Source organism: Kogia breviceps, chromosome 19 (assembly GCF_026419965.1).
Source record: "Kogia breviceps isolate mKogBre1 chromosome 19, mKogBre1 haplotype 1, whole genome shotgun sequence".
Taxonomy (NCBI): domain Eukaryota; kingdom Metazoa; phylum Chordata; class Mammalia; order Artiodactyla; family Physeteridae; genus Kogia; species Kogia breviceps.
Window position 1 is genome coordinate 21,597,832 of NC_081328.1, and position 27,646 is coordinate 21,625,477.

The window sequence follows — 27,646 nt, forward strand, 5'->3', positions numbered from 1 at the left end:
TATAACAAAACATTCTGTCTCTATAAGAAAACTCATCCTCTACAAGTGAAACATTGTAAATCAACTATACTGCAACTTTTTAAAAATTGTAAAAAACAAAAAAACTCATTCTGTATTCTATTTACTTTTTTTTTTTTTTTTTTTTTTTTTTTTTGTGGTACGCAGGCCTCTCACTGTTGTGGCCTCTCCTGTTGCAGAACACAGGCTCTGGATGCGCAGGCTCAGTGGCCATGGCTCACGGGCCCAGCCGCTCCGCAGCATGTGGGATCTTCCCGGACTGGGGCACAAACCCGCGTCCCCTGCATCGGCAGGCGGACTCTCAACCACTGCGCCACCAGGGAAGCCCTGTATTCTAGATAGCCAACTTTAAAACATTTTCCCTTTGTTTCCAGAATTGCATATATACTTTTTAATTAGAAAATATAGAAAAGAATTTATAAAAAAGAACAACATTCATTCAATTTTACCATCTAGAGAAAAATCACTGTCAACATGACGACACATTTCTTTTTAGTCCTCTTTTTCTTACTGATTTGCAGGAGTTTTCAGTATGTTTCATAAATTTTAATTCTCCATTATGGATGTTAAAAACTTTTTTTTTCATTACACATTTTTAAGTTATTAAACTTGGTTCCAAGACACAAGAGTTAGAGAGAAATCATATCATTAAAACTCTCAACCTTCCAATCTAAGAAGAAAATGTTGCTTCTACACTTATTGAAGACTTTCAGATTTCTGTACACCTCTTTTTGGATTTATTCCATGGCATGATTTCTTTTGACAAGTAAAACATATTCTTTCCTATACTGCATATAGAAAAATTATCAAATTTTTAATTATAAATGTGTAATCATTCTCCTACTGAATTATCTTACAGTAGTTTTTCACTTGATTTTGCTTGACTTTTCTTATTCTAACTACATTGGTTAGTCCTTCAAGAATGTTGAATATGTAGTATACAGCTCCAGAAATAAGTCTGAAAATCACTTAAATACCAATAATATCAAATGTTATTTGAATATACCCAAGAAAGTATCTAAAATTGGAGGAAGTTTTGTCTGCTGAGGGAGGAGGCATGTGAACAAAGAGAAAAGTATAATTTCTCAATTCTTTTACGGTTTTTAGTCTATCAACTTCTCTCTTGGATCATTTGTATCTTCCTAGAAACACAATTTCAGTAAGGTTTTCAGACTGATTAGCACAGAATTACATAAGCTACTGTACATCTAAAGAAGCTATTCTATAACTTAAAAAGCTATTTTTCCCCTTTCCACTGTATCTGTGGTTGTTTTTACTTTCTCATTCCTAATTTTGAGAATGTGAGCTTTCTCTCACACTTGTTGATCTGGCTAGCTAGTGAATTAACTACTTAGTTAGCTGAATTATTTACTTTTCTTTTAAACCAATCACCTCAACTTACTTTTTTTTTAACTTTTTAAAAAATAAATTTATTTATTTTATTTATTTATTTTTGGCTGCGTTGGGTCTTCATTGCTGCATGTGGGCTTTCTGTAATTGCGGCAAGCGGGGGCTACTCTTCATTGCGATGTGTGGGCTTCTCATTGTGGTGGCTTCTCTTGTTGCGGAAAACAGGCTCTAGGTGCGCGGGCTTCAGTAGTTGTGGCGTGCAGGCTCTAGAGCGCAGGCTCAGTAGTTGTGGCACAAGGGCTTAGTTGCTCTGTGGCATGTGGGATCCTCCTGGACCAGGGCTCAAACCCGTGTCCCCTGCATTGGCAGGCAGATTCTTAACCACTGACCACCAGGGAAGTCCCAGCATCCTCATTCTTTCTAACTGCAGTATGATATCCCATTCCTGATTGATTAGCATATTGTTGTTTCCAATTTTTGCCATCATAAATAATACAGTACTTAATATCCCCAAACAGAATTTTCTGCACAGTCAACAAGCATTTCTGTAGAAAAAAAAAATTTAATGGTATTGGGGATTAAAGGGTATGAGTTATTTGAATCATTAAACCATGACAATCTAGTAAGTGAAGATGAATGTTAATTTTTAAACCTTTTTATTGAAGTATAACATACACACAGATGAATGCACAATTCATATTTAAAATATAAAGCTCTAAGAGGTACAAACTATTATGTACAAAATAAGCTACAAGGATATATTGTACAACACAGGGAATATCACCAATATTTTATGTGAACTATAAATGGAGTATAACCTTTAAAAATTGTGAATCACTATATTGTACACCTGTAACTTGTATAATATTGTACAGCAACTATACTTCAATAAAAAATATATACAATTTAGGACTTCCCTGGTGGAGCAGTGGTTTAGAATCCGCCTGCCAATGCAGGGGACACAGGTTCGAGCCCTGGTCCAGGAAGATCCCACATGGCATGGAGCAACTAAGCCTGTGCACCACAACTACAGAGCCTGTGCTCTAGAGCCCATAAGCCACAACTACAGAGTCCACGTGCCACAACTAATGAAGCCGACGCACCTAGAGCCCATGCTCCACAACAAGAGAAGCCACCACAATGAGAAGCCCACGTACCGCAACAAAGAGTAGCCTCCGCTAGCGGCAGCTAGAGAAAGCCCACGTGCAGCAACGAGGACCCAATGCAGCTAAAAATAATTAATAATTAATTAATTTTAAAATATATGTATATAATTTTAAAAAGAAAGAATAAAATGTAAAGCTCAATAAATTTTCACAAAGTGAACACACCCCCAGACAACATGCAGATCATAAAATAGAGTATTATCAGAATCCCAGACATCTCCCTTTGTGCCCCTGCATAGTCACTATCCTCCAAGGATAACTGCTCCTGACTTACAATACTTGTGATTAATTTTGCCTGCTTTTGAACTTTAAACAAATGGAATCACACTACATATCCACATTTTCCAAATTGCAACAAGGTTCCCTGGGGCACTGCAAGATGTTTTAAGTTTGAAAGAAACAATATTCCACATCCGTATTAAACCATGCCAAATACTAGATTGCTATATTCCTTTCAACAACATCTTATCTTTGTGAAGCAGCATTTTCAGTGGTTGCTATAATAAAAGTAATGTGCAAAAATCATTATGGAACAGAAAATGGAATGGTGGTGACCAATCCGATTCGAAGATGTGAGAAGTTGTACAGTGCCCAACAAACACACACAACCCAGTAATAAGTAATTGTGGTTATTTAAGAATGAAGTACACTACTCTTTGTTCTTTCAATTTTTGTGCACTATTCTTTTAATGGCTCTTAAGTTGTTAGGACATAAGTATTATTAATTGTTTATATCTACTTAATGAACAGAACTGTTATGTATTTCTTTTGGCCTAAGGGTGCTATGAGGGGAGAGAGTTTGGGAGCCTCTGATACATACTCTTATGACTGATTTCTTTCACTCAATATCATTTGTGAGATTCATCGATATGGTTTCTAAGAGTTGCAATTCATTCATTTTCATTGCATAATATTCCACTATAGGGATACTCCCCAATTTATTTATTAATTCTCCTACTGATGGACATTGGGATAGCTTCCACTTTTTGGTTATCATGAATAGTACTGCTATGACCTTTTTTTTGGTTGCACTGCACAGCTTGTGGAATCTCAGTGCCCCAACCAGGGACTGAACCTGGGCCATGGCAATGAAAGTACCAAATCCTAATCACTAGACCACCAGGGGACTCCCTGAACGTTCTTAAGTGTATATATCTTGAGATGGAATTATAGGGTATATATATGTTCAGTTTTAGTAGATGATGCTAGTTTTCCAAAATGGTATATCAACTTACATTCCCACTAACAGTATATGAGAGTTCTGATTGCTCCATATCCTTACCGACACTTTTTTCTTTTGCATTTAGTCATTCTGAGGAAAGTACAGGAGGACAGGGATTTCCCTGAAGACAAAATGAGGTTGAGCATTTTTCCATATGTTTGACAGGTCCTTGGAATGTCCCCTTTTGGATGTCTATTGAAGTTATTTCTCCATAAAAAAAAATGAGTTCTTATTTTATTTCTAGTTCTTTAGATGCAGGATGATTCCTTTGTCAGATATACGTGCTACAAATATCTTCTACTCTGTGGCACGGCTTTTCCCTTTTCTTTAAATAAATTTATTTATTTATTTTTATCTTTGGCTGTGTCGGGTCTTCGTTGCTGCATTCAGGCTTTCTTTAGTTGCGGTGAGCGGGGGCTTCAGTAGTTGTGGTGCACAGGCTCCAGAGCGCAGGCTCAGTAGATGTGGCACACGGGCTTAGCTGCTCCGCAACACGTGGGATCTTCCTGGACCAGGGCTCGAACCCATGTCCCCTGCATTGGCAGGCAGATTCTTAACCACTGCACCACCAGGGAAGCCCCAGCTTTTCCCTTTTAATGGTATCTATCTATCCATTTATTTATGGCCGAGTTGGGTCTTTGTTGCTGTGCATGGGCTTTCTCTAGTTGCAGCAAGTGGGGGCTACTCTTCATTGCGGTGCGCGGGCTTCTCGTTGTGGTGGCTTCTCTCGTTGCGGAGCACGGGGTCTAGGTGCGCAGGCTTCAGCAGTGTGGCGCTCAGGCTCAGCAGATGTGGCACACGGGCTTAGTTGCTCCACAGCATGTGGGATCTTCCTGGACCAGGGCTCAAACCGTGTACTCTGCACTGGCAAGGAGACTCTTAACCACTGTGTTGCCAGGAAAGCCCCAGCTTTTCCCTTTTAATGGTATTTTTGATCAATAGATGTTCTTGATCTTTATGTAGTCCAATTTTTCAAGTTATCTTTATATTTAGCTCATTTGTATCCTACTTAATAAATCTTTGCTGACACAGTGAAAACTTTTTTTCCTAAAAAACTGTTTTTTCACATTTAGATCAGCAATCCACCCAAAAATGGTAACTGTATGATATAAGTAAGATCGTGATCCTTCTCCCCCTACATGGATATCTAACAGACCAACACCATTATTTGATTTTCCTTTCTCCATTGTACTGCTGTGTCACTTTTATTATAAACCAGGTGACAGTATACATGTGTCAGTCTGTTTCTGGACTGTATTGCTCCATTGGTCTATTTGTCTACCCTTGTGCCAAAACCATCTTATCTTGTTACAGCTTGATATTTGATGGTGTAAGCCCTCCAGATTTTCTTTCTTCTTCATGGTTGACTTGGCTTGACACTGCATTTTAATTTGCATTTCATCTGAGCATCTTTTGATATTTATTATGATTAGTATTAGATGTTTTCTTCTTGTATGAGCTAGCTGTTCAGGTCTTCTGAAAACAAGCTGGTTGTCCTTTACATACTAATTAGTATTAGATCTTTCTGTATTAGGAAATTCACCCCTCATGTGACAAATGTTGCCCTTTGCATAGTATTTTTAAAAGATGTGCTTACAATTTTCCCCTTATTTTTTAATGTACTCAAAAGTATCAATTTCTTTTTTTCCTCCTGGGTTTTGGTTTCAGGCTTAAAAAAGCCTTCTCTATGCCAAGACAGCATTAGTGTTGGCAAGATGAGTAACAGAGGACTTCACGTTTTACATTACTCATTTTTATAGTTTGACATTTTTTTAATTTCTAAATTACCTCAATAATTTCTTTAAAAAAGAATTTCAGTCATTTCCCACTGTAAGATACTGACCCAATAATTTATTGATACTTTTATGATTTCATTTGCCATATTTAAATCTTTAATTCACCTGGAATTCATTTTGGTATAAGGTGCAAAGTAGAAGTCTAACATTCCCTCCAAATAACCAATTTTCCCCCATTTATTTAAAATACAGCACTGTCCTATAACTTTATTATGTAATATATGTGTGTGTGTGTGTGTGTGTGTGTGTGTGTGTGTGTGTGTGTGTGTGTGTGTGTGTGTGTGTGTGTGGTACGCGGGCCTCTCAGTGTTGTGGCCTCTCCCGTTGCAGAGCACAAGCTCCGGACACGCAGGCTCAGCGGCCATGGCTCACGGGCCCAGCCGCTCCGCGGCATGTGGGATCTTCCCGGACCGGGGCACGAACCTGTGTCTCCTGCATCAGCAGGCAGATTCTCAACCACTGCGCCACCAGGGAAGCCCTGTAATATATTCTTAAATATGCTTTGGTTTCTATCTAGTCTGTCTACTATGTTCTATAAATCAATTTCCCTCTTTGCTGTTCTTGTGCCAATACCATGTTGTTTTAAAATATATAGCCTTCTAATATACTTGACTATCCTAATTACTGTACATCTTAAAAATTTCCTTGGCTCATTTATTCTCATGTAATTAATTCCTCCATATAAATATATTTAATCAGTTTCCTATACCCAATAAAATTCTGATATTCTGATTCAAGTTGTAATAAGTTCACAGCTTAAACTGAAATGAGTGGACATATTTATAACATATTACCTTCCCATCCAGATACATGGTATGGCTAGCTATTTATGTTTTTTTATGCCCTGCCTCCCCTAAAGTTTTTGCTCTCAATTTATTAATCCTAAGAGTTTTTTATGTGAAAAGAATATTAACTCTCTGGCTGTCAAATATGTTGCAAGAATTTTTTTTCAATTTGTTACCAGCCAATTTAAAAAAATATTAGTTGAAGCTGTATATAACTAAGAATAGAAATAAACACAGAAAAAGAAAAAATTAATTCAACTCTAATACTAAATCAGGCATTAATTCGTATGGTTTTCAGCATGAGACTTACAATAATAATTTTTAAAAATCCCAAATTATTAAGTTTAAGACTGAAAACAATAAATAGAACACATTATAGAAACACTTCACTGGGTCAAAACTTAACTCTATGGAAAATTCTGTAATTGGAACAGGATAAAATAGACCATTCAGCAGTTACAATAAAAAGAAAAGTTCATAAACTTCACTCTTTGAAGAACCCAGCCCTTCACTCTATTTGCCTTCAGTTGGTCTACAATTTTACAATTCTTTCTATTCACTTTATCTACTTCTATACCCAAATTGTTGAGTACCCCTAGGAAAACCCATTCTGATTCAAACACAATATCCTGTAGGATGCTGTTTTATGGAACGATCTATATCTCCTATCATTTTTTTAAAACATATTTTTACTGAGGCTCCCTTTCTATATAACTTAGCAGCCACTTCCAACTTCTGTTCAACCTTTCTACATAAAAGCCACCACTCCTATCCCTGATTCTCAGCAGATGATCTTACCTCCTAATTCATAACTACCATTCTTTGCAAACTTAGTTATGTAGACACTTTATGTCTTTAACTCTTTGCATCTGATCTTAGAGGAAGAAGTATTCCTTTCTCAACTCCAATGTAAGACTAATACCTTGGACTTCCCTGGTAGCGCAGTGGTTAAGAATCCGCCTGCCAACGCAGGGGACACGGGTTCAAGCCCTAGTCTGGGAAGATCCCACATGCCGCGGAGCAACTAAGCCCACGCACCACAACTACTAAGCCTGTGCTCTAGAGCCCGCGAGCCACAACTACTGAAGCCGGTGCACCTAGAGCCCATGCTCCGCAACGATTGCCGCAAGTAGAGAAAGCCCGTGTGCAGCAACCAAGACCCAACGCAGCCAAAAATAAATAAATTAAAATAAATAAAAAATTTTTTAAAAGACTAATACCTTAATTTATGCAGGGTGAAGGAAGGGTCAAGGCTCATTAATTTAACGCTCCTACTCAAGGACTCTGCTCCATAATTTATTTCCTGCCTTACTTGTATATTCAACCTCTCATTCCGTTTTGGTTTCTGCCATTCAGCCAATAAATATATTCTAACATCTTCCATTCTTAAAAAACAACAACTTTCACATTTTACCCTTTCTACATGTCAATACCTCTCTCCCTTCCCTTTTTAGCGAGCAGTCAGCCTGTCTACTTCTTCATCTCCCATTCATTCCATAAGCCCATTTCCTAAAGCTTTATGACTGTGCCTTCACCTGAAGCTACTAACAAAAACTAACATAGTGACACTGGACCATGGTGAATCAGGATGGGGAAATTTTTGATTGCACAAATACTATTATTTTGTCTATAACTATGCCTATTGATGGAAGTTGGGACAGCTGGAGGGAGGGATCTGACTGTGAGTTTCTCATTGGCTCTAAATTGGAGAAAAGTGGAAACTGTAAACATTAAGCAAGAAAGCAAGGTACACAGGAACTAAATACTAGGTATGAGACCTAGACTAAATTACTTAACTTTCTCACCTATAAAACAGGGTTATACCCCACTTTACAGTTTAAGTGTGAGGCTTAAACAAAATAACTGTGTAAAAGCACTTACAGTTCCAGGCACATGTTAAACACCTTCTTTCACCTTAGCACAGTGCCATATTCCCTACAGGCACACAACTATTAAGGAGTACAAGTGTACCAAAAAAGACACCATATTAAAACTTTGTGGACTATGTGAAACAGAAAATGTGGCAAAAGCACCATCTGTTCAAACTCACTATTAATAATCCAAAAATGAAAAGCTTCAATTAGAAATAAAAGTTACTAGAAGATATCCAAGTACTTTGAGGGAATTCAACCACTAAATATACTTTGATTAAATTTCCAATGATTTTCTCTAAAAAGTGTAAAAGATTACACGCAATTTATTAAAATAGATAGAGCTAGCATACACAAAAAGCTGCAGTTTCCCAGGTTGAGAAAGAAATCCAACTCACCCTTCCTGGGAGGAATGAATCTTAAATATACAAAACTTCCTTAGATATGCACAAAAGTAAATCAATGTATCAAAAGGATCTGGAATAAAGGGAGATTTTTCTCTAACTTCCCCTCCCCCCAAATAATAACATAAATGACCAAAATGAATAGTCCCCAAATATCAAGGGGGAAAAAATTTAATTGTTAGAATTGGTGTAAAGCAGCTGGATTTAGTAGAATGCAGCAAGTCAGCTGCTTTCTGAAAAAATATTCGGGGTGGAGAAAGCGGGCAACCTTCCCGATGAAACAACTGCCATAAAACATCATACATACATAAGAACATACACATCTGTTAAATATCAGTTTACAATGTTCCAGCCAACTTACAAATCAAGAGGAAGTGTTTAGATCTAAAAAATAAATCACACTTTACTTCTAGTCAAATTTTGCGTGGGTGGCTACAGGAGAAGAAGCGTTATCCACGCCGATTCAAGGCAAAGAGGACTGAATAATAAGTCCACTGTTCACATTCAAATGTAGGGGGAGAGGAAAAGGGAGGCTCCCAGTCCATAAAGTTCTCCTCCCTCTCTAAACACTGCAAAACTGTCCACGTCTAAAGACACTTACTCCTGAAACTACTTGGAGACTGACTTGGAAACTTTTTGTTCAGATTTTTGAGGGAGAGAGATTTAGGAATGCTGCAAGATTACAACTTGCAAATAGATGAACATACTTTAAATTCTAAAGTTTTTGGTTTTTTTTAAGGACTTTCCCCCTTTCAAGTAGTTTATCACCACTCCCATGTTAATAAAACCCCCTATTCAACCCCTAGTATAAACAAAAACCAAAGCTTTAAAGGATATGCGAATACGGCACACGACTACTTCCAATAATTCCTCAACTCCCTCCCAATTAGGAAGAAATAGGTAAAGCTAAGGAACAAGAAGCAGGAAAAAAAAAAAAAAAACTTGGGAAAGAGGGCGGTGAGAAAAGAAACTAGAAAGGAGGGGAAAAGAGCAAATAAAAGTCCAGCTGATGGTGACACTTAATTGGGAAGGGAGGGCAGAAAATATCCCGAAGACACAGGCTAGAAGAGAAGGACTGAGTGGGACAAGGGCGCAATAGAGGAAGTCCACGCAAAAGGACTACCCAAAGGGGCCCCAATGTAGGAGGGAACACCAAAAGGGGGAAAAGATCCATGAGGAAGACGTATCCATCAAGGCCCAAGAGCTTTTGAGACAGAGGCTACCAGATGGGGTGTTTCTATATTGGTCACTCCGACACCTCCCCATATGTCTCGGAAGACGACGCTGGTACAAGGGGTAAGGGGTTAAACGCGGGGGCTCGCAGACGTGGAAGGGGGTGCGGCCCCAGGGGTTGCTGCAGGAGCGCTGAGCGCTGGCCCACGGTCCGTACCTTATAGTAAACATCGAACTGAATGTTCTCGGGTAAGGAGCGGATGTCTCGGCGTGAGCGGATGTAGTTGTCCACGACAGCGGAGATGGCGGTGTTATAGAGGGTCTCTGGGATCCACTCTAGTTCCACGGCCGCCATCTTCCTTCCCTCCTCCTCCGCCTCCTCCGCCTCCTCCTCCCGAAGGCCCCCACCTCCCTCCGTAGCTAACTCCTCGGCGGCCCCGGAGGATTCCGAGGGGCGGCGGCGGCCACACGGGCACAAAGCAGAAGGGCGCGGCTGCCCTGGCTCCTCCGGGTGAGCTGGGGGCGGCGGCAGCGGGCGCAGGCCCGTGTGGAGAGCGGGCAAGGGATCCGAGGGCAGCCGGGCCGAGGCCTCACATTCCGTGTTTGCGAACACCCTGAGATCCGTCCCAGTGCCCGTCTCTGCAGGGGCGGGACTACGTGTGCGGCGTCATGACGTCAGCATACGCCGACGCGCTGGAGGGAAGGAATGCGGCAGACGAAAAACTTGGGAAGAAAAGATCCGTGATCCCGCCCTCGGGGAACATACTTTCCGAGGGCGCTGGAGTACCGTGGATGGGGGTGAGCCTTTTTCACTGCGACAAGTTATGACAGGTTTTTAAGCAGCTCCTTCCGAGTCACCGGCCGCATCAGTCCTTTCAGCCAATCCTCCTTCGGGGGTTCTTAGGCACGGACCCTTTCCAGGCTCAGGTAGAAGTTTGGATGCAGAGTTATCAGTCCATTAAAAATTATGCATTCAGAGAATTCCCATTACTCTGGAAACCCTCCCTTAGACTACGGTCCCTAAGCCAAGTTAGGAACCTTCGACCTAGGAACTAGGGATCAGGATGGAAGGGAGACTTGCATTGTGTAACCATTTGCCCTGTTTGAACTTTACTGTAATGTTCCTTTTTCTAAATGAAACTTACCGAAAAAAAAAAAAAAAAAGGGAAAAGAACTGCTTTAGAAGAATTTGGTGGGAAGGTTAGCCTTATTATGGAATTACAAATAGTGGTGAGAGAAAAAGGGCTAAATGGTAACTGTGGTATGACTGTGGTAAAACAGAAATGAAGATATCTGTTTCCTTACGTCCTCAGCCTGAATATCTGCTACTTATGTAACTTAATTTTCCAAGTCTGCGATCTTTATGCAACATCTTTCTCCTCTAGGAATTTAACAAGGAAATTACTGGCCGTAATTGGTGACACTGTCAATCTCGTAGTCACGCTGTAGCAATGTAAAACCTGAAAACGATGATAATGTGCTGACATTTAGAGCTAGAGGGATTGGAAGTGGCTCTTCCAGTTCACCCTGCTATTTCAATGTTAAATGGTTAAATAGTTTGGTAAGAAAGAAAGAAGGAAACACACTTAGTCCTCTTCTCAGTATGTACCAGTTCTTACTCTGTAGTCCATGAACCTGGGAAAGCTGTGGTTGGCCTTAAGGTAGGGTTGCCAGAATTGGCAAGTAAAAAAATACAAATGCCCAGTTACATTTTAATTTCACATAAACAACGAATCCCTACCGTAAGGCACTAAATCCAGAATTAGAATCCATCGGCAGGCCAGGCCCTTGTGAACCAGATGAACAGAGAAACTAGTAGAAACTAGGCCATTTTTGTTGTGGACTGTCCTCAATTGAGGGAAGAAAGCTTCTCCCTTGTACTCTAGAAAATTAACGAGTCCCAGCAGAGCTGGTATTTGAACTCAATAATTACATAAATACTGCCTTTCATATTCTGGATGATAGCATAACATCTGAGTTTTCAGTGTTCAGGGTCAGATCATGAAGGGGCTAATGTGATGCTAATGACCTTGGACTTCATCTTGGAGATGATAGGGAATCCTTAAAGGATTGTAAGGAAGCAAAAGGATCAGATTTGTGTGTCAGCAAGAAGACAGTAATCATCTATGACCAGCAGAGCCGGAGGAAGATCTCGAACCATGCACTCCCAGCTACAGAAGGATAGATTACAGAAGAGGCCTGCTAAACTGTCATGGCCATATATACATGTTGGCGGACAGAGGTCCTTTGTATCACAATGTTATCCCTACAGTCCACCAAATCTCCTTTAACCCTTGACTACTGGTGGCCTCAAATTTGGCAGAAAGCCTTCCACTATACAGAGCTATATGAGACATGAACTTGGTCCAGAAGGAATCCTGAAAATCCTAAGAAGCAAGACACATTTTGACCATTTTTATTTATTTTTATTTTATTTTTTTATATTTTATTTTATTTGTGTGTGTGTGTGTGTGTGTGTGTGTGTGTGTGTGTGTGTGTGTGTGCGCGGTACGTGGGCCTCTCACTGTTGTGGCCTCTCCCGTTGCAGAGCACAGGCTCCGGACGCGCAGGCTCAGCGGCCATGGCTCACAGGCCCAGCCGCTCCGCGGCATGTGGGATCTTCCCGGACTGGGGCACGAACCTGTGTCCCCTGCATTGGCAGGCAGACTCTCAACCACTGCACGACCAAGGAAGCCCTTGATCATTTTTAAATTGCAGGTTCTCCCTTCATTGAGATGTGGGGGGTCTAAGTATTGAGCAATACCTTGCTCTTGACTCTGGTTAGATTGTGTCTGTTTCAACAAATGGACTACAGCAGAAGTAATGCTAGGCCAGAAAAGGCCATATGGAATCTACCTTGTTCTCTGGAATACTCACTCTTGGATTCCTGAGCCACCATGTAAAAAGATGAACTACACTGAGGCCACCGTGCTCTGAGTAAGCCCAAGTCACGTGAAGAGACTACATGTAAGCACTCCCGGTCAACAATCCCAGCTGAATGCAGCCTTTGAGTCATCCCAGCTCAGGTACCAGTTGTTTCAGTGAAGAAACCTCCAGATGATTCCTCATCTCTAAGACATTTGAGCTACCTTCAGCCACTCCAGGCTTTCCAGATGAGGATCCAAGCATCAAGGAACTGATTGAGACAAGTATCCCTGCTCTGGTCTGAATTCCTGACCCACAGGAACATAATAAAATGTTTCTTCATTTATATCACTAAGGTTATAGTGGTTATGCCACAGCAGGTCAGTGGAACACCCCATTCCAATCCCCTAAAGTTCCCAGGAATCCATCACTTTAGACTCCATAGTCAACCTATTCCCTCTCAGGGTTATACATTATTAAACATATGAATTCATTCATGAGAATGAGACAATTGATAACCTGTGTTGGACAGTTTTCTTAACTTTCTGACAATGGCTCTGCTATACTACTTATAAGAGTGAACTGCCTAACCAAAGAGAATCAGAATGGAAACAATGATTCTTCTAAATTTGAAGAGCTTTTTTCAGAGCCCTCCAAGTCTAAATCCACATAATCAACACCCATCAACCACAGGCCAACAATCACATGGACCTCATAAATAGAATCATCAAGTTACACCTGTGGCAGCACACATCACATAGGCAAAATGACTGGGTCCTGATACTTGCAACCATCAAAGAACAGAGCAAGTCTTTGCCAATCAGTTCTTGTCACTTAGGGAAACAATGAAGATAGGAAATCCTGCCCAATGCTCATCCCTCAGTACCATTACCCATATCTGCAGAAAACTCAGGAGTTTTTTGGACATGTTCATAGTCACTGTCCATCTTGTCTTGACCCCTTTAAATTCACCCTGCTTGCTACATGTGGCTTCCTGTCTCCAAAGTTAATCCAAACAGCTACCTACTAGGATGCTCCCCCAATTCTTGATCTCTACTGTCTTCATTAACATACATAACACCCCCATTTGGCCCTAAGAGCAATAGAAAATAAAACCTATCATTTGCCAGTCCTTATTTTGAGGAAATCCACTTGGAACCTGCCCTGTATGCAGTCTGTCTACTAACCCTGACAATCAGAATTAGAGAATTAGCATAGAAGGTCTGAGTGGTTTTGTATTTGTGCTGCTAGTGCTGGTCCAGTGCATGGAATAAAGGCTTAAGGGTCATTCTTGGAAAGACAAACATGTAATCAATAATCACAATATAATGTGACAAATACTGTGATAGAGTTTGCACAGGATATCAAGAGAGTAGTGAGGCTATAATGAGTTGGTTTTGGATGTAATAGTCATATAAAAGTTCGAAAATAGGTCAATTCTCAAAGTATTTTCAGTTGCAATGAAGTTCATAGGAAAATATAACCTGAAACTAACACAACATTGTAAATCAACTCCAATTTTTATTTTAAAATAAAGGCAATAAGAGTTTTAAAAAAAGTTCAGGACTTCCCTGGTGGCACAGTGGTTGGGGATCCGCCGGCCAATGCAGGGGACACGGGTTCGAGCCCTGGTCGGGGAAGATCCCACATGCCGCAGGGCAACTAAACCTGTGAGCCACAACTACTGAGTCTGTGCTCTAGAGCACACAGGCCACAACTACTGAGCCCACGTGCCACACCTACGGAAGCCCATGCGCCTAGAGCCCATGCTCCGCAACAAGAGAAGCCACCACAATGAGAAGTTCGCGCACCGCAATGAAGAGTAGCCCCTGCTCGCTGCAACTAGAGAAAGCCCATGCGCAGCAACGAAAGACCCAAAGCAGCCAAAAATAAATAAATAAAATAAATAAATAAACAGTAATTCCACATTTCCTCCCTCTTCCCAGCCCCTGGTAATTTCTAATCTGCTTTCTGTCTCTGTGAGTTCACCTATTCTAGGTGCCTCAAATAAGTAGAATCATACAATATTTGTCCTTTTGTGTCTGGCTTATTTCATATAGCATGTTTTCAGGGTTCATCCATGTTGTACCTTGTATCAGAATTTCATTCCTTTTTGAGGCTAAATAATACTCAATTGTATGTATATACCACATTTGTTTATCCATTCATCTGTTCATAGACATTTGGGTTGTTTCCACATTTTGGCAATTGAGAATAACGCTGTGAACAAAGTATACAAACATCTGTTTGAGTCGTTTTCAATTCTTTTGGGTGTATATCTTGAAGTAGAATTGCTGGCTCATGTGGTAATTCTACTTCTAACTTTTTGAGGAACTGCCAAACTGTTTTCCACAACAGCTGTACCATTTTATATTCCCACCAGCAATGCATACACGTTCCAATTTCTCCACGTCCTCACACTTGTTATTTTCCATTTTTTTGATAATTAGCCATCCTAATGAACACGAAGTGGTATTAAAATATCTTTGTATTTCACAAAAATTCACATTAGAGTGATCAGCTAGCCCAATAAGAAGACAAAGTGTATTAAATACATAGCTGAAGACACTAAAGTTATGTTGGAAAAAACATTTAGGTAATACATATCAAGAACCTTAAAAAACGTGCAAATTCCAACTTAATTTACAGATGTTTCCTCACATGTTTAAACTGACATATGTATAAAGATGTTCATACAGTTTGTTTATGTGGTAAGATATTCATTTCAAAATATGAACAACAACCCTTCCCCCATTGAGGCAGTAGATAGAATGGTTCTATGCTCATTTGTTTTAAATGAGAGGACACAGAAGAGGGAAACAAGGATCCTTTTCTTTGCTTGTGCATTTCAAAAGTCTAGGCCCTGCAGGGGAATAGAAAGAACTTATATACATAGACAACACAGTAGATTTGATGAAAACAGTTTCCCCATCCCTTACACAAGCCCGTTTTTGCTGGAAAGGAGAAAGGAAGAAGGGGGAAAGCCCAAAGTGGAAAGTATAGGAAACTGATTATGCGGAAGTGCCCTGTACCCTATGCCTTCACAGCCTCCACGCCTCACCCCCACAGCCCTGCATGGGTCCTAGAGTAGGAACGAATAAAAGATTTGGGGTGGGGGGGGCGTTGAATGCAGAAGGTCTACTTTCATAAGTATTAGAATCCATAAAGGGAGTAAGAACACGTAGTAGGAAATGTGGCTTAATAGGCCCAGGAAGATGGGCCTTAGACAACATCACAGGGCACCTCAGCATGATATGGGAGTGTTATAATGACTACCTGGGGATAACTGGCATTTGTGAAGGGCTTTGAGCAACCCAAGAATTGCTCAGAACAGCAGAATGATTTCTGTATACCCAAGATCCTGAGACAGCCTCCCAGAGCTGGCCACTGGCAACCTGTCACAGGGGCTGACAATTCCAATGTAACAGAGAGTGCCCTTAATGGAGGAGAGAGAGAAATCTGTCTCTCAAGAAGCTCTGAGGTCCAAAAGCAGTGGTAGGCATGGACCATCTCGGAAAAGCTGATGACTAGCAGGATAAAACAGCTCCAAACATTTTTGGTCCTTGGATCACACGACTCAAGATTCAAATTCCAAGGATAGAAGGTCATACTGGCTAGCTTGGGTCACATGTCCAACTTTGGCCAGAGGAGGACAAGGCAATATATATGACTATTTACCAAGATTATATCAAGTAGATGGTGACCTAAATGGGAAGGAAATCCAAAAAGGAGGGTATATATGTATACATACAGCTGATTCACTTTGCTGTACAGCAGAAACTAACACAACATCGTAAAACAACTATACCCCAATTTTTTTTAAAAAATGTGGGGCATCCCTGGTGGCACAGTGGTTAAGAATCTGCCTGCAATGCAGGGGACATGGGTTCTATCCCTGGCCTGGGAAGATCCAACATGCTGCGGAGCAGCTAAGCTCGTGTGCCACAACTACTGAGCCTGCGCTCTACAGCCCGTGAGTCACAACAGCTGAGCCCGCGTGCCACAGCTACTGAATCCCGTGTGCCTAGAGCCCGTGCTCTGCAACAGGAGAAGCCACACAAGGAGAAGCCCACACGCCACAATGAAGAGTAGCCCCCTCTGGCCGAAACTAGGGAAAGCCCGCGCACAGCAACGAAGACCCAACACAGCCAAAAAACAAACAAAAAAAGAAAACAAATAAATAAAAAATTTATTTTAAAAAAATGTGTTTAATGAACATACATTGTATTCCAGACCATATTCTGAATGTGAGGATCCAGAAATAAATAAAACAGGTTAAAAAAAAAAGACTATCTCAAGTAGAAAAGTGTTAGTTACCTAAGAAAATAACATCAGATGATATTACCAAAAGATGAGGTCAGAGATAGCTGGCAAGCAAAAACTACAGATGCATACCACAGCTGAAGTCACCAAGTGGATTCACTCTTCATAGATATAATAATTTTTGGAAAAAAGCAACTTCATTAAGGTATAATTTATATACAATAAAAGTTATGTGTCTTAAGTGTACAGATTGATGACTTTTGACAAATGTACACATGTATGTAACCACCACCCCAATCAAGGTGTATATTTATTTCCATTTCCCCAGAAGTTCCCTGGTGCCCCATTTGCAGTCAATCTCCCCAGCTGCCCCACTCCAGGCAACCACCAATGTGATTTTCTAGTACTATTGATTAGTTCTGTTTTAGAATTTCTTATAAATGGAATAATAATCTAATATTCTAAATATTTCATTTTATTTCCTACTAGCTGCTTAGCTATAGCTCTTTTTATTACTTTTTCAGTGTTTCCTCTAAGGCTTTTTTTTTTTAACATCTTTATTTGAGTATAACTGTTTTACAATAGTGCGTTAGTTTCTCCTTTACAACAAAGTGAATCAGTTATACATATACATATGTTCCCATTTCTCTTCCCTCTTGTGCTCTAAGGCTTATAATATGTATTCTTAATGTATCAGAGTCTGTTTAGAGTCAATACAAAATATATCTCTTCCCATTTCCCACTTTCTACTTAAGCCTTATCCTACTTATCTGACACTTCCTGCCTCACAATGAAATAATTTTATAACAAATAAAAATTTACAAATAAATTCACCTACGCTTTTATACTTTATATGAATATGGTCATATCCTTTCCTTCTCCATTATAAGCCCCTCCTTACATTTGTTTTGTTTTAACAGTTACTGTCTTTTAAGTGAATTACAAGAAAGAAAGCAGTCTTTTATATTTTCCTGCTTATTTACAACTCCTGATGCTCTTACCTTCCTTCCTGTAGATTTGAATATTTGGAAAGTATTTAATACTCTATTAATTTACATTCCTGACAGTAGTGGCAGTGATTTTCCTATATACAAATCATAGCAAGTTAGGAAACATAATGGAAAGAAAGATTATAAAAACTGAATAAAGATTAAGAATATAGAATAAAGAATAAGAATAAGGGATAAAGTCAATAAGAAATGTGAAAGACCTATGTGAGGATAGCCACAAAACAATAAAGGGATACAAAAGAGGCTTTTAATGAAAGGAGGGACATGCTTTGTTCCCAGAAAGATAATTTTGTAATTATGTGATTTCTACTTAATTATACTTAATGGTTACTTAATTCTCAACAATTCCCCATCATTTTTTGTGGACAATATAACATATAGCTGGAATTTACCTTTAAAAAAATTCATATATTAACTACTAGTATATCTGCTTTGCTCCAGCAATCATGGTTTACATTTTCCACCCATAGATAGTCTTACCTTCTTTCTTTTCTCTGTCTGTGACTTTGGCTATATACGTTTGTTGTTGTTGTTGTTTTGTGTGTGTGTGGTACGCGGGCCTCTCTCTGTTGTGGCCTCTCCCATTGCGGAGCACAGGCACCGGATGCACAGGCTCAGCGGCCATGGCTCACGGGCCTAGCTGCTCCACGGCATGTGGGATCTTCCCAGACCAGGGCTCGAACCCATGTCCCCTGCATCGGCAGGCGGACTCTCAACCACTGCGCCACCAGGGAAGCCCAACTATATAGGTTTTTAAAAGAAATGTAGTACTAGGCTTCCCTGGTGGCACAGTGGTTAAGAATCTGCCTGCCAATGCAGGGCATGTGGGTTCGAGCCCTGGTCTGGGAAGATCCCACTTGCCACGGAGCAGCTAAGCGCATGCACCACAACTACTGAGCCTGTGCTGTAGAGCCTGTGAGCCACAACTACTGAGGCCCGCATGCCATAACAACTGAAGCCCACACACCTAGAGCCCGTGCTCCACAACTAGAGAAGACACTGCAATGAGAAGTCCATGCACTGCAACGAAGAGTACCCTCTATTCGCCACAACTAGAGAAAGCCTGCACGCAGCAACAAAGACCCAACGCAGCCAAAAATATATTTATTTATTTATTTCGCTGTACGTGGGCCTCTCCCGTTGCGGAGCACAGGCTCCAGACGCGCAGGCTCAGCGGCCATGGCTCACGGGCCCAGCCGCTCTGCGGCACATGGGATCCTCACGGACCGGGGCACAAACCCGCGTCCCCTGCATCTGCAAGCAGACTCTCAACCACTGCGCCACCAGGGAAGCCCAAATTTATTTATTTTTAAAAATGTAGTATTGCATTCTATTTTGGGGGTACTGCATTCTATTTCCATTCTTATAGTGGTGAATTTTATCTTTTATAAAATAGTAGTTATTACTATTTTCTGATTATAAAAGTAAGACTTCCCATGAAAGAATATTTGGAATAAACAGAAAACTAGGAAGAAGTTTATTGTAATCCCACTATGCAGAGATAACCACCGTTAATATCTTTAAACTCTTTGTGTATTGAAATTATTATTTTTTTCCTAAAAGTAAAGCATGCTTCCTGTAACAATTTCAAATAATACAAAGACACTATAGTGGGCATCTTTTATTTTTGCTTGTCCAGTATCTAGTCCTTCTTCTTCTGGAAATGATACCCTGATTTTGCTTTGGGGAACTATCTCCCCCCCACTTTCAGTCCATGTGTTTCAGATGAGACTGATCCAACCCCTCAGCTCTAAGGGCTAGCACAAGACTCAGTTTTGGCCAGAGAAATGATGGCCCAGGAAAGGCTAACAGGAAACAATTCTGCAACTTTGGTTGAAATTACATATTGGGAAAAAGAAGTCCATTTCTACTATGACCCACATCTAAAAAATAGAATATGATGAAAATGGTGCTATGTGACTTCTAAGGACATAACTTCTACTCTGCGCTTTCCTTCTTGAGTCATTCGTAGAATCAATCGGGAAGCCAGCCACCATGTTGTGAGGATACTCAAGCAGCCTCATGGAAAGGGCCCTGAAGAGAGGAACTGACGCATCAGCCATGTGAGTGAGCCACCTTGAAAAGAAATCCTCCAGCCTCAGTTGAGCTTTCAGAGGACTGCAGCTCTACCTGACTTCTTGGCTGAATCTTCATGTGAGATCCTGAGCCAGCACAGCTCAGCTAAGCTTCTCCTGACCCACGGAAACCTTGAGAGATACTAAATGTTTATTGTTCTTTTAAGCCATAAAGTTTTAGGGTAATTTGTTATGTGGTAATAGATAACTAAAACAAGGTTAGTTTAGGAATCTAGACCTAAGCCAATCAGAATGTGGCATTCCAGGTAAACTTTATCCATTTAGGAATAGGCAATTGACTAAACTGTCCCAACTAGACAAAAGGGATGGGCTTCCTTTTTTTTTTTTAAACAGTTGGGTAAGCAACTGTCTTCCACTACCCATAAACATGAAAATCTATATTCAGATTGTAATTGGCAACCATCCTGTTGTCATAAAAGAGGCCAACTTTAGGATGAATATAATCTTGCAGGTGGCAAATCAGATAGACCAAGTAAATATCCCTTGCCGATGCAGGGGATATGGGTTCATGCCCTGGTCCGGGAAGATCCCACATGACGTGGAGCGGCTGGGCCCGTGAGCCATGGTCGCTGAGCCTGCGCGTCCGGAGCCTGTGCTCCGCAACGGTAGAGGCCCCAACAGTGAGAGGCCCGCGTACCGAAAAAAAAAACAACAAAACTATAATAGAACAGCTTGACTCAAATTAAATGAATGTATAACTCTGAGAAAAGTAATTACAAAATAGTTTACATAATTCTATTAAGGGTACTATATTAATAATTAACTTATATGACTAACTTTGTTGGAATTCTTATATGGAAATTAAAAGCTAATTTTTCTCCTTGATACAGTAACTAAAAAATGATTAAGTTAAAATGTGAAAATGTTTACTACTGAATGAATTCAGTGAATTCTTTTGACCCACTTAAAGAAAAGAGCATGACATTCATGAAGTAATAACTGAAAAGCCTTTAAAAGAACTGTTGTATAGTTCACATTAATTTAGCTTTTCTTTTTTATTATGCCTGCATTACAAGAAAAAACTTCTTTCAAGCCTGAGAAAAAGGAGTGAATTCTTCTTTGCCCTTCAGGCCCTCTCCTGCAATATACTGAGGCCATGTAAGTGGTTGGAGTTTAGTGGGAGCTGGGAAGGGTTGAAAAGGTCTGCCTTACCAAAGGTACCTTTTCCACCTGGCTGTCAAGATGTCAGAAAAATCCTCCTATTAGTTACTCTTTTTTATGTGGACATTAGAGCCTCCTGTTAAAATAAAAATAGTTTAACTGGGACTGAATTTACTAAGTCATCATCACTTATTAACAATTTAGTTTACCAGTTTATCTCTTAGCATACTCCTGGTATTGAAGGACACAGAAATAGTAAGCATTGAGGGCTTCCCTGGTGGCGCAGTGGTTGAGAGTGCGCCTGCCGATGCAGGGGACACAGGTTCGTGCCCCGGTCGGGGAAGATCCCACATGCCATGGAGCTGCTGGGCCCGTGAGCCGTGGCCGCTGAGCCTGCGCGTCCGGAGCCTGTGCTCCGCAAAGGGAGAGGCCACAACAGTGAGAGGCCCGCGAACCGCTGAAAAAAAAAAAAAAAATAGTAAGCATTGAACAGGAGAGAAGAATGATCTAATCAGCAATGTCCAATAGAAACATAGTACCAGCCATACATGTTAATGTGAAATTTTCCAGTAACCAACAAGTAAAAAGGAACAAACCAACAAGGAAGGACCTACGCTATAGCACAGGGAATTATACTCAATATCTTGTAATAACTTATAATGGAAAAGAATCTAAAAAAGAATATATATATAAAAGAATATATTCACATATGTATATGTGTGTATAGATATAGATATATCACTTTGCTGTACACCTGGAACTAACACATTGTAAATCAACTATATTTCAATAAAATTTTTTTAAAGTAAAAAGAAACAGGTGAAATTATTTTTAATATATTTTCTTTAACACCATATATATATTATCATTTCAACATAGAATCAATTTTTAAAATTACGAAGGAGATATTTTACATTCTTTATTTTACTAAGTCTTTAAAATCCACTGTGTATGTTACACAGCACATCTCAATTTGGACTAGACACATTTGAAGTCCTTAATAATCACATGTGGCTAGTGGCTATCATATTGGACCAAGAGGATCTAAATCAATGGTTTTAAAGTGTGGTCCCTGGACCAGCAATGTCACCATCACCCTAAAACTTGTTAGAAATAAAAATTCTCAATCCCTGCCCCAGACCTACTGAATCAGAAACTCTGATGGTGCAGTCCCGCAATCTGTGTTTTAACAAGCCTTTCAGGTGATTCTGATACATGCTAGATTTGAGAATGACCAGTCTAAATAACAGGGAACTGGTGGGAGAATTTTTTTTCCTTTACTATTAAATAGGTATTACATTCAACATGGGTCAAAATTTTAAAAATACAAAAGCATATGGGAACTTCCCTGGTGGTCCAGAGGTTAAGACTCTGCACTCCCAATGCAGGGGGCCCATGTTCGATCCCTAGTCAGGGAACTAAGCACGTGCACCACAACTACTGAGCCCTGCCCGCTCTAGATCCTTCGCGACGAAGACCCAGTGCAGCCCAAAATACATACATACATACATACATAAAGCATATACAGGGAGAAGCTTCCTTTCCTGCACTGGCCCCAAACCACCTGTTTCTGCTCCCCAGAAGCCTCCAAGCTGGCCTTCAGTGATCCCTGCCTCCTGGTAGTTACTCCTCTGATATTGTGATAAAATCTAAGTATAGGGCTTCCCTGGTGGCGCAGTGGTTGAGACTCCGCCTGCCGATGCAGGGGACACGGGTTCGTGCCCCAGTCCGGGAAGACCCCACATGTCGTGGAGCGGCTGGGCCCGTGAGCCATGGCCGCTGAGCCTGCGCGTCCGGAGCCTGTGCTCTGCAAAGGGAGAGGCCACAGCAGTGAGAGGCCCGTGTACCGCAAAAACAAAAAAACAACAAAAAAAAACCAAACACATGGTTTTAGGGTACTTCCCTGGTGGTCCAGTGGTTAAGAATCTGCCTTCCAGTGCAGGGGACTCGGGTTCGATCCCTGGTTGGAGAAATAAGATCCCACATGCTGTGGGGCAACTAAGCTCATGGGCCACAACGAAAGATCCCGCGTGCTGCAACTAAGACCCGATGCAGCCAAAAATAAATAAATAAATACATATTTTTTTAAAATGTATATATATGGTTTTACTTCCCTGATTAAAGACCTCTGATGATTCATCATTGCCCAAATCATAAAGTCTTTACTTCCTGATTTGGCTTTTAAAGCTCTTCACAATCTAACCCAAACCTACATTTCCACCTTTCACTATTCGTACCCTACCTCCTACCCCACTCCCCTATTTCTTGAAATCTGGTCTTCAACTATGCCAAAAAACTGGCCACTGCCTAATCGGGCAACATAATGAATCATGCTCCCATGCTCTTGTCACATCTATCAATATTGAGAACACCTATTTACTTTGAATTACTCAGAATATATCCTGCCTGGACTGTCAGGTAGCTCAAAGTTAAATTTGATGGCTACTCACTGAACTCTTACTAGCCTAATTGTCTTTTCTGTTTCTTTGGACCAGATCTCTGTCCTTATATTTGACTTTACTTTTTTAAATTACAAAATCAGTGGAATATGGAAAAGAAGAAAAATATTATTAGTTTGTTAAAAAGAAATAACGCTGTTTTTAAAAAAACACCACAAGTACTTAAATGTATAAACTATACAACCGTCCATTCTTCCCTAATCCTGCTCCCCAGATGTAGCTGTTGTTAAGCTTAATAAATATACTTCCGAATTTTTTATATGAGCAACTGAAACTCTCATACACTGATGGTGGGAACATAAAGTGGCACAACCATTTTGAAAAACTATTTGGCAGCAACTACTTGGCCATTTATTTTTATTTATTTTATTTTATTTTTTTTTTGCCAGGGAAGCCCTGGCAGCAACTACTAAAACAATATACACAAAGACACACAGTAGTTTTACTCCTAGGTGTATATCCAACAGAAATGTAGGCATATGTAGAAAATATATAAAAGAAACATTCATAGAACATTATTCATAATAACTCAAAACTAGAGACAACTAAGTTGTAGAACAGATAAATTTTGGTATATTTAATAAAAATACCAGATAGCAACAGAAGTTAACAAACTATAGCAGCATTCAATATGAATCTATCTCACAATAATAACCAAAGAAGCCAGACACAAAAGAAAATATACTCTATGATTACATTCATATAAAGTTCAAAACAGGCAAAACTAGTGTATAGTGATAGAAATCAGGATGTAGTCACCTCAAGAGAGGTTGCTTGTGACTAGGAGGGTGCATGAGGGGGCATCTGAGCTGTTAATGGGTGTAACTGCTTTGTAATAATTTATAGCTGAACACCGAGGCAGTAAAAATATATTGATCTTATTATTTTTTTTTTGATCTTATTATTTTTAATGGCTCCAGTGTCTTCCACTGGATAAATGTTTACTAATTCACTGATTTTTTTCTATTAATTGGACATTTACATTGAAGTTAGGTTTTTATTCCTATTATAATGTTGTAATGAACAACCTTGTAATATATCTTTTTCCATTTGTATAAATATATCTGTAAGATACATTCCTAGTAGAAGAATGATGCTTTAAAAGGAATGCACCAGAATTCCCTGGTGGTCCAGTGGTTTGGACTCCATGCTTTCCCATCTCGGGGAGCTCCAAGGCACAGCCAAAAAGAAAGGAATAGATATCGTAAAGGTTGATGGGCATTGTTTTATAACCCTGCAAAAAAGCTGTACCAATTTGCATTTGCACCAACAGGACCTGATTGCTTAATTTCTATAACCTGGAAATTCACTGGGTAGTATTGGTCTTTTAATTGCTGCCTCTCTAGTAGGTAAAAACATTTCTTCATTGCTGCATTCATTTGTACACTTATTTATTTATTTACTTGCTTACTTCTTTATTTATTTACTTCTTTATTTATTTATGTGGGGGGCAGGGGGAGACCAAGCCATTTTATTGAGGGGCTTCCAGGGAGGGTCGAAGGGCTGGGAGGACAATGAGATGCGACATCCTTCTCCAGGCCAGGATCTCCCCAGCTTCACAGTCACTGAAAAGCCACTTTTACTCCTTTAAAATTATTGGTGAAGTTGAAAACTTTTTCATGTTATTAACATTTTTTTTGTTTTGTTTTTGTTGTCTGTTGGTTTTTTTTTTTTTTTTTTTTTTTTTTTTGGCCACACTGCGCAGCATGTGGGATCTTAGTTCCTGTATCAGGGATGGAATCTGTGCCCCCTACAGTGGAAGCTGGAGTCCTAACCACTGAACTGCTAGGGAAGTCCCTGTTTATTATTTTTTATGAGCAGCTTATTTATGTTTTTCTCCTCCTTTTTCCCGTAGAGAATGGTTTACTTACTAATATATGTGTTAAGAATACTAACCCTTTATCAAGTGGTGGAAAATATTTTTCCTGGTTTGTCATTTGGAGTTTGTTGTCATTTATGGAGATTGTTGGCCTTAGAAGAAGCAGTTTAAATTTTTGTGTGTTCTGTTTTGTTTTTAATGTTTTCTCGTATCTTGTCAGACTTGAAGTCCAGTAGGCAAGTTTTCAGAATTTGTCTTGTGTTGACTATTTTGTACCAGTTTTTCCTGGAACACAGTGTACCCTTTGGGATGTTCTAGGGGAGGAGATCAAGGTATTAGACAAATTCTGCCCACACATACTGGGCCAGCCTCCCAGACACTGGTCTGGAGCAAATAAGTCAAGCAGTCTAGCTCCTCAAGGCCTTTATGAATGCTTCTTTGATCCTGGCCTCTGAAGCCTTTGAAATGGATCAAGGCAGAACATTCACTTTTCAGTCCAAAAGCCACATTATATACTACCTGAGATGTCACACCTTATTTCCTGCTCAGTTATATTTTCAAATTTAGTTTATTGGATGACACCACCCAAATAATACCAGGCCAGCTATTTTTAAAAACGGTAACATTTGGACTGTAACAGAATGATGCTTTGCCCTTATATTTAAGAGAAATTCATGTTCCCCCAATGAATCTCTCCTTTTTTACACCCAAAGAAGCATTAAAATCCCCAAATTTCCCCTTTACCACCTCTCCTTATTCAAGGCTCTAGCTGGAGAAGTCTCATTCAGGTGCCAGCTTATCGTCAGAGTTCTTTCTTTGACAACTGCAACTCCATCCATCTTTCACTAGACCCAATGCAGTTCTTCCAGCCCCTCACAGAATGTTCCAGCCCAATTCTCTACTCTTCCTGAGTTCTAGAAGAACACATGAAAATATTTCAACATAATATATCTTCTCTTCTTGGCAGAAGATCCACAATAAGAAGTCATGACATTGGGACTTCCCTGGCAGTCCAGCGTCGTTAACACTACGTGCTTCCACTGCAGGGGGCGAGGGTTTATCCCTGGTCAGGGAACTAAGATTCCGCATGCCACATGATGCGGCCAAAACACATATATAGGGGTGTGTGTGTGTGTGTGTATACATATATATACATATAGCCCTCGCATATAAACATCCACTTTCCAGACAACAGCATTTGAATTACTTTTCTCTCCCCGCAAAAAAAAAAAAAAAAAAAAAAAAAGAAGAAGAAGAAGAAGAAAACTTGTAATGGTTATTCCAAAAACCCAGACTAGTGGGCTTTTTTTTTTTTTCTAGCCATCATTCAACCTCTTCCACAGTGAAAGAAAGTAGCTCTCCTCCCACTACAGAAACCAAAGAGGCAAATTCTCCCTACCCTCTTCCCCTTCCCAGCAGTCAGAACACAAGACCAAACAAACGTTCCTACCCAGGAATTTGAGTCTTGAGTGAGTGATGAAAAAAACGATGGTCAGAATTCACTCACAAGAGGGGCTGCAGTGGCAGTGTCTTGCCACATCAGGGTCAGTAAACACTTCTTGATAAAAGACAGCTGGGGTGACTCCTGCTTCTTAGGCCTGAGTTGTCTTGCCCTCTGTTGGTTTCCTGAGCCTGATTCTCCAGTATAGCTTTGATTCTGTGAGCCGATCACAAGACTATACAAAGTGAGGGATACCCTTAAAAAAGGAGGATTAACGTTAGCCAAAAATAGCAACCGATGGTTTACTACATCTTCTTTCTGCTTCCTTTGTGTTTATCTCATATTTAAAACCTATGAATTTCCATTTCATCTTTGGTTCCTGTATTCCTGGAACAATGCCAAAGAGAGTCTTAGTGTGTGGCCTCTATTTTCCTTTAGGGATATGATTCCAGGTATTTATAAAAGGCATATCTCCAAGCAAAGTTTACAGTTTTGTTTTGTTTAATATTTATTTGGCTGTGCCAGGTCTTAGTTGTGGCATACGGGATCTAGTTCCCTGACCAGGGATCGAACCTGGGCCCCCTGCATTGGGAGCTCGGAGTCTTAACCACTGGACCACCAGGGAAGTCACAAAGTTTACAGTTTTGTATTCCCCACATTTCATCCATGGCCTCTGCAGCCGTTTGCTATTGTGTATGCTGCAGTGGATGCTGATGCTGCTTCAGCTCCACAGTTCCTCACAGCTGTGGTTCCTGGTTCTGGGTAAAGTCCTCTATTGTGTGCATTCCTGGACTGGCTGGAAATAAC

At 40.2% G+C, this 27,646-nt stretch overlaps 1 protein-coding gene across 2 annotated transcripts in view; it reads right to left on the bottom strand.

Moving 5' to 3' along the window:
- The window catches only part of APPBP2 (amyloid beta precursor protein binding protein 2), a 65,971-nt gene extending 55,529 nt beyond the window's left edge, over positions 1-10,442 (bottom strand). The window contains exon 1 of one of the 2 annotated variants that reach the window (XM_059047580.2): positions 10,003-10,442. In XM_059047580.2, coding sequence (XP_058903563.1) covers positions 10,003-10,140 — 138 coding nt within the window. In that variant the 5' untranslated portion in view covers positions 10,141-10,442. The remainder of the gene's footprint in view (positions 1-10,002) is intronic. The other variant, XM_067021773.1, reaches the window with a different exon arrangement.
- Positions 10,443-27,646: the final 17,204 nt, after the last annotated feature.